Here is a 9,767-nt window from a genome sequence, read left to right as displayed (position 1 = left end):
CAAAGTTACTTTAATAGCTATTGATGGCAATGATCTTAGATTAAGACCAAGATTAAAACTTTGAAAATGCTGTTTTGAATATATATAAAATAATTTGGTTTCAAACTAAGTTTTGCATAAAAGGGTGTATTCACATTGGGACATTCCATTCGTTTGTCTACCATTCGGTTCTAAAAGATTTATGAGTATTTTAAAAAATACAATTCAACTACCTAGTCGTGTTTCTATGTGTATTTACAAATTTGTGCAAATAAGAGAGGAAAAATGATTTCAAAACTTAGAGCAATGGAAATCATAGAAAATAATTTAAGAACCCAAATCCAAAATTTAATAATTTTAGAAGGAGAAAAAACATATTTAACCTTATTTATATAATTCTCTGACTTAAACAACATATTTTCTTCTAATATAAGGTTGTACTTGTTTTATTCTTCTTAATTATTTTTTATTTTGATTCTTATATTTTTTTTTGTTTTATTTGGCTTATTTTCCATGTAAAGTGATATTTAACAGAAAATAGTTAAAAAATAAAATCAAAGTCTTTCAATATAAAAATAATTTAATGTCTATATACCGACTAAAATAATTATCACTTTAAATTACTTAAAAATAATTATTTTAAAAATTAATAAATTTATTATACATAAATTATGATTGAATTACTCTATAGAAAGTTTTATCATGTAAATGCATAATCTTTCTTCTCATTTAAAATGACATAAAAATTTAAAATTTGACAGCAATTGAAATAAGTAACAATGTAACATCAGCAAACAAAATTATCTTTCCCTCTCAAAACTTTGTTTTACCTTTTTTTACAAAAAAAAAAAAATAAGGAAAAATTTAGAAAGCAAATAATTAAGCCTGCTTCTTTATTATTTTGGTTGGCAGGTAAAGTAGAACTTGGAAATGGAAGAAGGCATGGCATAGAGAGAAATCAAAGGGGGCGTACCCTTGGACCTTGGATTTTGGAGTGGACCTCACCTCACCTCTCTCAACTTCATCTCACACAAACTTCACACCTACCAAAATAAGAAAACAATAAGAAAAAGATCTCCCTTTTTTGTCTGTCTGGTGTTTTTGGTTGAAAGGGTGCTTCCTGGACAATTATAATATACATATAAGACCACGACAGCATTTGTTATTTCTTCAAGCATTCGTTATTCTTTCATTCGATTAGCTATGAATTAGAGAGAAGGATAAGGAAAGAGGGAAGAAAAAATGAGTGTATCATTGACTGTGATGACCTTCAATCTCTATGATGATGAGCCACAAGACAGTCCTAATTCGTGGGAGAAGAGAAGGGATTTGTGCATAAGCGTTATTACCAGTTACTCACCAATCATACTCTGTACCCAACAAGGTTTCTCTTCTTAATTTGCATTTGGGGTTGCTAAAAATGCTTCCTTTGCTGCTTCTTTCTGCGATTTCGGTCTTGATCCCTCTGGATGATACTTGCTTGATGGTTATTAATTTTTTGTTTGTTTACCAATCAGATTGATTGATCTGTTTTTGTTTCTTTTGTCCTTTGGTTATTCTGATTCAATTTAATTATCCCCTTTTTCTGTTTTAATTTTCATCTGGATTCAGGAGTGAAAGCACAGTTGGATTTTCTCCAGCAGGGCTTGCCAGGTGAAGTACTTCTTGAATAAGTTGTTGTTCAGCTTATGAAAAGATTCATTTATGGTCCGCAAATTTATTACATGCATAATGTGGTCACTAGTTTGACATTATGTATGTGCCATAGGCCATACAACACATAGCCTTGGCCTTGTTGAAGGCTTATATGACATGGTGCTGGTTATGAAGAGAAATATCTCAATCAATAGATTATTTGGTTTTATTAAAATAAGTGCGTAGTGCATTCAAAAAAGTCAAAAGGTTAGATAAACTAAGATTCTGTCTAGATGAAGAATCTACATCTGTAAATAGGCAGATGCACTCAAAGTTGTTATGTTTACATACAAGGAGAAAGTGGGAGAGAAGTGTTGTAGAAAACTTTATTAGAATTTCACTTGTTATAAAATGTCAAAATGATCAAAATATCTGAAATGCCAGTTTGTTCAGTCAACAATCTTGCAAAGTGCTAAGTGTAAGCATAACTAATGTGCTAGTGGTTTCAGGAAATAGTTCTATCTTTCCCTAGTGAGTAATGACTTCTTTTTTCTACAATTATTTAGTCACTTTAATTTGAACAGGTTAAATTTTTTTAGCTCAAATCGACTGGCTTCCTTTGCTAATGAACATGAATTAATGTTTAAGGCGGGCTTCCAAAGTACTCCTATAAAATTATTCTGCAAGAAAAGCAAGTGATGCATGGAGTCCAAGGAAACATGTGAGCATACCATATTGTGACATTGTGGTTATCAATTATCAACTTAGTGAAACCTGACGACAACTGAATACTAGCTATAGTAAGGAAAAAGAATGCTCTTCACAAGAATGATACCTAGGATTTTGTCTTTCCTTCACTTGTGAAAGTGAGCTTACAAGATAAAATGCTACTCTGATGGTGTTTTGTGTAAAGGTTCAAGCTCTTAAAGAAAAGTTTTTTTTTTCTTTTTTTTTTTCTTTCTAATATCAGTGGTAGTGCTTGTTGCTCAAGACAATGAAAAAGGGAATGATCTTTATTAAATGGAGACTCCATTATCCATCCTATTACTAGGAAGTGTTCTATTTTCATCTGCTTGTATTCAGCACTGGTTCAAGTCACCTTAGACATAAATAATTCACATCACTTTGTTACATATTTCTTTCTAAGGGGAGGACTTGTCTTTTAAATAAACAATTCCAATTAGCCCCTTTTTGTGCTTAATATTTCTGTTTCTAAATGGTGTCTTCTACTTTGATAAAAAAAATTCAGGTTATGATCAGTTTGGGATATCACGGAAAGGGCCCCAAGACACTACTAGCGAGCACTGCACTATCTTCTATGATAAGGAAAAGGTATGATATTGTTTCAGTATTATCTGGTATTATTTTTTATTTAATTGGTTGGAGAACTAATTGGTTTACCGAATTTTTTTCCCCTTAAGTAAAGGTCGAGCTTCTAGAAGGTGGAACCTTTTGGTTGTCTGAGTCTCCCTCTGTACCTGGAAGCATGTCATGGGGCTCTGAAGTTCCTTGCATTGCAACATGGGCTATATCCTTATGATTTAGAATTTAGAAATGAAATTATAGCTTCAATTGTTTTCAAATTGTGTTTTACTTTTGTTGCACAATCTTTGGATCACTTGGTTCCTTGACATGATGTCCACACATTTCAACTGAAAGGAGTTGAGCCTCCTGGATTCTCATTTCAGATAGTAAATACAATCATGGATGAGTTTAGTCCTCGTGCCCGTAGGCGAAGTGCTTTACTTACATGGCAGCACATTGCATCCTTACCCCCTAGCCTACCGGTTGTGTACTGTGGAGGTTTCAATACACAAAAGGAATCAACTACTGGACGCTTTCTTCTTGGAAGATCAAGGTAGTTTCTTATTACATATATTTCCAATTGTTTGATATTATCAATTATCACTTTCAAGTTTATATCATGTTACTGTTATGAACTCAAGTTCATATTTCCTTAAGTGCTTGGTCACCTATTTTGTTATTCATTTACACTGGATTGAATGAAGAGAAGATTATTGCAGAGTAATTTGTAACTCGTGTATTTACATAATCGAGTGCAGAGAGCATGGTGTCGTTGGGGATATGAGGGATGCATGGCCTAGTGCTCGTGTGAGGAAAAATGTTTCCCTAATCCGCACTTATCATGGATTCAAGGGTACTTTTTTTCTGTGCTTTTAGACCTCCATTCTGTTCTTTTAAGTATAATATGACTGCTATTACTGAGTATTATCTATCTGGTGCTATTAGGTGACAAACAAGGAACCCTTGAATTCCTCAAGTTAATTTTTAGAGCTCTCTGCCTCTGCTGGGATTGCCAAACACAGGATCTTCACATTGATTGGATCCTTTTCAGAGGTAGATCGCTGATTCCTGTTTCTTGTGAAGTGGTAAATGATAATATTGATGGGTACTATCCATCATCACATTTTCCTATCTTTGCCGAGTTCATGCTTCCTCGCACTGTAAGAATGCTAGAATCACCTGTACAAGAAGATAACTAAATTTTTTTTTCTTGCCATATCTGGTGCTTCCCTTGTGGTGCTCTTTTTCTCCTTTTTGTAGCTGGGTCAATCATGAATGTCTTTTGTGGGAAATTGGGGTTTGTAAAGGTATTGATGGGAGGGGAGGAGTTTGAACTTTGAAGTATGATTTATGTGCTTCTGAAAAATGTGGACACTTGTCAGCAAAATTTGTTAGCTGAATACTGCCCCCATAATTGAGGATCATGTATTGAAACATATTTAATTTGCTCACGAATTTAATTTGTTCCTGCTGTTTCTTTCTCAAATGCACTTATAAATTTGATTTAGGAATGTTCTGATATTTTATATTTATGACATCTGATCTGTGTGACCACTACCGAACGTGGATTAAATTACACAAAAAAGTTTGTTAATGCATTTTTAGACTCTTCTGGAATTTTTCCCACCAAATCAGCTCTTGGAATTTTCGATTGAAGTATATTGACACAATTTTGTCCTGGAAATTTGAAGGGGCGTGTCATGTGTATACTTTAATGTTTTCAGATTCGCCATTTATGCATGATGACTAAATTTTTTTTTTCCTTCTTTTACCCATGTCATTAAATAATAAATACTAACGATTTGGTAATGACTTGTTTCTAGTTTCCAAAATAAAATTAGATTGTCAGGAACAAAATGCAATTTATTCAGTTTACTAGCTCTATTAATCTATTAAGGGTTTTGTTTGAATAATTTCCTTTAAAAGTACTTTCCAGAGAAAAATATAAGAAAATTAAAATAAGTTTCTTCATGACTTAAAATTAACTTTTAAAGTAGATTTAAAATATTATATATTGAAATGACTTTTTTTGGGGGATTAAATTTAAATAATTTTTAAAATAATGGGAGATTTTTAAAATAAAATAAAGAATTTTCAAATAATACTTGAAATATTATGTTTTATTTGGTTTGAATTGAATCAATTTTTAGAATAGGATTCAAAATTCGATCCAATCAAATAATAAAATTGAGTTTTCCCATCTTCAACATTAGATATAATTTTTAAGGAATAATTACAAAAATAGAAAAAAAATCTGTTATCAGACAATCTATGATCAGGAACAAAATGCAATTTATTCAGTTTACTAGCTCTATTAATCTATTAAGGGTTTTGTTTGAATAATTTCCTTTAAAAGTACTTTCCAGAGAAAAATATAAGAAAATTAAAATAAGTTTCTTCATGACTTAAAATTAACTTTTAAAGTAGATTTAAAATATTATATATTGAAATGACTTTTTTTGGGGGATTAAATTTAAATAATTTTTAAAATAATGGGAGATTTTTAAAATAAAATAAAGAATTTTCAAATAATACTTGAAATATTATGTTTTATTTGGTTTGAATTGAATCAATTTTTAGAATAGGATTCAAAATTCGATCCAATCAAATAATAAAATTGAGTTTTCCCATCTTCAACATTAGATATAATTTTTAAGGAATAATTACAAAAATAGAAAAAAAATCTGTTATCAGACAATCTATGATCAGGAACAAAATGCAATTTATTCAGTTTACTAGCTCTATTAATCTATTAAGGGTTTTGTTTGAATAATTTCCTTTAAAAGTACTTTCCAGAGAAAAATATAAGAAAATTAAAATAAGTTTCTTCATGACTTAAAATTAACTTTTAAAGTAGATTTAAAATATTATATATTGAAATGACTTTTTTTGGGGGATTAAATTTAAATAATTTTTAAAATAATGGGAGATTTTTAAAATAAAATAAAGAATTTTCAAATAATACTTGAAATATTATGTTTTATTTGGTTTGAATTGATTCAATTTTTAGAATAGGATTCAAAATTCGATCCAATCAAATAATAAAATTGAGTTTTCCCATCTTCAACATTAGATATAATTTTTAAGGAATAATTACAAAAATAGAAAAAAAATCTGTTATCAGACAATCTATGATCAGAAGAAAGTGTAAAAAACTTACATTGCCGACGTATTTTAATCAAATATATTAATTCAAAGCCTGTGAATCGAGCTTGAGTGCAGCCACATTTTAACTTGAACGAACAGTTCCAAACATTATTCTGAACCGCCAGCCAATCATTAACTTCAATTAATGTAATAAACACGAGTGGATGGTTCGTTAATCACCGTTGAAACTACGTGATCCATTCAGTGCCGCACGTCATGATATTGATCTCATTCATTGTCATGCATGGTTTAGAAATGTCTCGCAAATCCTCAACATTTTTGTCTCAACCACTTTTAAAAAAAACAACATTTGCATTTCAACAAACAAAACAATAAAAATTGACACAAAAATCACAGCATAACAGAACAGGGGAAGAGAAAGAGAGCGAGTGGACCGTGTTTGTCTGAAAACAATGGCGAGAGAGCCTCTGGCTCGTGACCTATGCATCTCTGTATTCATTTGCATTCTACTCATTACCCACCAAAGTACATGTTTTTACCTCCCTGGTGTTGCACCTGAGGATTTCTGGAAGGTCATTAAGTTTCTTGTTTTCCTTCAAAATCTATTCTTTTTGAGTATTTTAAGCCTGCTCTATCCTTTCGTCATTGAATTTCATGTTAGATCAGTGATGGGTCTTGTTGATATTATGGTTTCTCTATCCCTTCTTTACCTTGTTGGTTTTGGATCCTTGCTTGATCGTCTTGATTCATTTTCATTTGATGAGGGGATGAGTAATTTGAATTCTGTGTGATTTTGATGAGTAATCAGAATCACACTAATCCTTGTTCCATCATGCAATGCCAATTCCACAACTATATATGTTTGTCATTATGTAATTGCACCAAAAATTTGCATTTCCTAGACAATAACATAGCTGGCAGTTTATTCTCCTAATTCAATCAATGCATTGGTGATCAACCATAGAAACAGGCCATGACTTTTCCTAATTTGTAACATTTGTTTATTATTTTGTGTTCATTGGTGACAGGGAGATCCGTTGAGGGTGAAAGTGAACAAACTGACTTCCACGAAAACACAGCTTCCTTACTCATACTATTCACTGCCTTATTGTCGGCCTAAACACATTTTTGACAGTGCAGAAAATCTAGGGGAAGTTCTCCGGGGTGACCGCATTGAAAACTCTCCCTATGTGGTTGGTTTAAATCTTTCAGACAGGTTCCAGCTTTCTACCTTTAGTGTATTATGTTTCACTACTAAAATATTGAAACATTTTGATTCTTCCAGTTTAAAATGAGAGAACCACAGCTGTGCAATGTTGCTTGTCGTCTAATTCTTGATGAGAAAACGGCCAAAGAGTTCAAGGAAATGATAGATGATGAGTATCGGGTGAACATGTGAGGCACTAATGACCCCGAAGCTTATATCTCATGCAACTTTGTGGCAATAATGTCTTTGTGACAAAAGGATATTTTATCCTTGCATTGTTGCAGGATTCTAGACAATCTCCCTTTGGTTGTTCCTATAAGAAGGCTTGATCAGGAAGCTTCCGTGGTGTATCTGCATGGCTTCCTTGTTGGTCTAAAGGGACAATATTCCGGAGTATGTAGAAGCTTCCTGAGTTCTGAGCATTACTTTATAACCATTGTTTTGATTTCATTTTGACCTCTTGTACTCAACTGTTGACAGATCAAAGAGGACAAGTATTTCATCCACAACCACTTAGCATTTGTGGTTAAGTATCATAGAGATCCAGAGTTAGAGTTGTCAAGGATTGTAGGATTTGAGGTTACACCATTCAGGTTGTATCATAAGTCTTTTCCACCTGGCTGTTAATACAGTTTTGTACTTATCTATTAATCTCATGACTAATAATAATTGTACATTGAAATTACTCCTATGAATTCAGTATAAAGCATGAATATGAAGGTAAATGGAATGAGAATACCCGCTTAACTACCTGTGACCCCCATGCAAAAAAGCTAGTCACCAGCTCTGAATCTCCTCAAGAGGTTGAAGACAAGAAAGAAATCATTTTTACGTATGATGTTGAGTTTGAGGTTAGTTAGTTACTACAATTTGTAGCAATTGAATTACCAAAGTGACACTAAGAATTGGATTTAGATGTTGATTTCTTTTTTACCTTGTAGGCAAGTGATGTGAAGTGGGCATATCGCTGGGATACCTATCTTCTAATGGCCGATGACCAGATTCACTGGTTTTCAATTGTCAATTCCTTGATGATTGTACTCTTCCTTTCAGGCATGGTGGCTATGATAATGTTGAGGACACTTTACCGCGATATCTCCAAGTACAATCAACTAGAGACACAAGAAGAAGCACAAGAAGAGACAGGATGGAAACTAGTCCATGGGGATGTATTCAGGCCTCCATCAAACTCAGACCTACTTTGTGTATATGTTGGAACAGGTGTTCAGTTTTTCGGAATGACTCTAGTCACTATGATGTTTGCTGCCCTTGGATTTCTGTCTCCCTCAAATAGAGGAGGGTTGATGACAGCCATGCTCTTGCTGTGGGTATTTATGGGAATGCTTGCTGGATATGCTTCCGCACGTCTCTATAAGATGTTCAAGGGAACAGAATGGAAGAAAATCTCTTTCGGGACCGCATTTATATTTCCTGCCACTGCCTTTGCTGTATTCTTTGTGCTAAATGCACTAATTTGGGGGCAGAAGTCTTCTGGGGCTGTGCCATTTCAAACAATGTTTGCTCTTCTTTTGTTATGGTTCGGCATCTCATTTCCACTTGTGTTTGTTGGTGGTTTTGTTGGGTTTAATAAGAAGCCGGCAATTGAGGATCCTGTGAAGACAAACAAGATAGCTAGGCAGATTCCTGAGCAGGCTTGGTATATGAATTATGTATGCTCTATTCTGATAGGAGGCATACTCCCATTTGGTGCTGTCTTCATTGAGCTTTTCTTCATCCTCACATCAATCTGGTTACATCAGTTTTATTATATATTTGGTTTCCTGTTCATCGTGTTCGTCATCCTCATCATCACTTGTGCTGAGATCACAATTGTGCTCTGCTACTTTCAGCTGTGTAGTGAAGACTACAATTGGTGGTGGAGGTCGTATCTGACTTCAGGTTCCTCTGCACTCTACCTTTTCCTATATGCTGTTTTTTACTTCTTCACAAAACTTGAAATCTCAAAACCGATATCTGGAATCTTGTACTTCGGGTACATGCTGCTGCTTTCATATGCTTTCTTTGTGTTGACCGGTACAATTGGTTTCTATGCATGCTTCTGGTTCACAAGGCTGATCTATTCGTCAGTGAAAATTGACTGAACCTTGCCAATTTTAAGTCTCATGGTTTCAGTTCTAAGTTGAAGCACAGAAATTTAGTCTCCTCTACCTAGAATATTTTGGAGTTCTGATTTGTGTTCCAAGTCATTAAATGTATTTTCATAGTATCCATATTTTGTGTTCTTCCTTAGTATCCTTCTTCCCCAGCCCTCAGTAAGTATCCTTGAATATTCTCATTGTTTTGTATGGCACATTCACGAGGACTATTGAGTAATTTATCTGTCCTCAATGCTTATCTTGAAAAAAAAATCTTGCAAGTAGTAAATACTTGAACGCAAACCTTGGTTTAGATCCTGTATTTTTACAAATAAAATCACTTCCTTTTGTCAATAAGAATTTTGTTATAGATATTGCAATCTACGTCAGTACTTTTACTTAGAATGTTTCTGATAGACGCCTGCCTGGTTTCCCCT

The 9,767-nt window shown here is 33.3% G+C and overlaps 2 protein-coding genes across 3 annotated transcripts; both read left to right on the top strand.

Annotated features, from left to right (window-relative positions):
• Positions 1-884: 884 nt before the first annotated feature.
• On the top strand, positions 885-4,405 carry LOC114391928. 2 transcript variants are annotated; one of them, XM_028352943.1, is made up of 8 exons: positions 1,348-1,363; positions 1,591-1,632; positions 2,199-2,335; positions 2,864-2,946; positions 3,041-3,142; positions 3,258-3,472; positions 3,678-3,772; positions 3,865-4,405. In XM_028352943.1, exons 3-8 carry the CDS (start codon positions 2,317-2,319, stop codon positions 4,116-4,118), a joined length of 768 nt encoding a protein of 255 aa, XP_028208744.1. In that variant the 5' UTR covers positions 1,348-1,363; positions 1,591-1,632; positions 2,199-2,316; the 3' UTR covers positions 4,119-4,405. The 2 variants fall into 2 exon arrangements, with proteins under 2 accessions (XP_028208743.1, XP_028208744.1); XM_028352942.1 differs by lacking the exon at positions 2,199-2,335 and having other exon boundaries at positions 885-1,363.
• Positions 4,406-6,358: 1,953 nt separating this feature from the next.
• Positions 6,359-9,639, top strand: LOC114391925 (transmembrane 9 superfamily member 9-like). Its single transcript, XM_028352939.1, has 7 exons — positions 6,359-6,599; positions 7,056-7,220; positions 7,313-7,422; positions 7,519-7,627; positions 7,715-7,827; positions 7,935-8,085; positions 8,176-9,639. The coding sequence occupies exons 1-7, from the start codon at positions 6,480-6,482 to the stop codon at positions 9,334-9,336; spliced, it is 1,929 nt and encodes a 642-aa protein (XP_028208740.1). The 5' UTR covers positions 6,359-6,479; the 3' UTR covers positions 9,337-9,639.
• The last annotated feature ends 128 nt before the right edge of the window (positions 9,640-9,767 follow it).

This window comes from Glycine soja, chromosome 17, assembly GCF_004193775.1.
Source record: "Glycine soja cultivar W05 chromosome 17, ASM419377v2, whole genome shotgun sequence".
Lineage (NCBI taxonomy): Eukaryota > Viridiplantae > Streptophyta > Magnoliopsida > Fabales > Fabaceae > Glycine > Glycine soja.
The sequence above is the reverse complement of the archived record's forward strand: the minus strand, read 5'-3'. Positions and strand labels throughout refer to the sequence as shown.

Coding starts and splice junctions, on each gene's coding strand:
- LOC114391925 (XM_028352939.1), top strand. CDS start 6,480: ATGGCGAGAGAGCCTCTGGCTCGTGACCTATGCATCTCTGTATTCATT. Junction 7,221..7,312: donor TTGAAAACTCTCCCTATGTG/GTTGGTTTAAAT, acceptor TGATTCTTCCAG/TTTAAAATGAGAGAACCACA. Junction 8,086..8,175: donor CGTATGATGTTGAGTTTGAG/GTTAGTTAGTTA, acceptor TTTACCTTGTAG/GCAAGTGATGTGAAGTGGGC.
- LOC114391928 (XM_028352942.1), top strand. CDS start 1,222: ATGAGTGTATCATTGACTGTGATGACCTTCAATCTCTATGATGATGAG. Junction 1,633..2,863: donor TCTCCAGCAGGGCTTGCCAG/GTGAAGTACTTC, acceptor AAAAAAATTCAG/GTTATGATCAGTTTGGGATA. Junction 3,773..3,864: donor CACTTATCATGGATTCAAGG/GTACTTTTTTTC, acceptor TGGTGCTATTAG/GTGACAAACAAGGAACCCTT.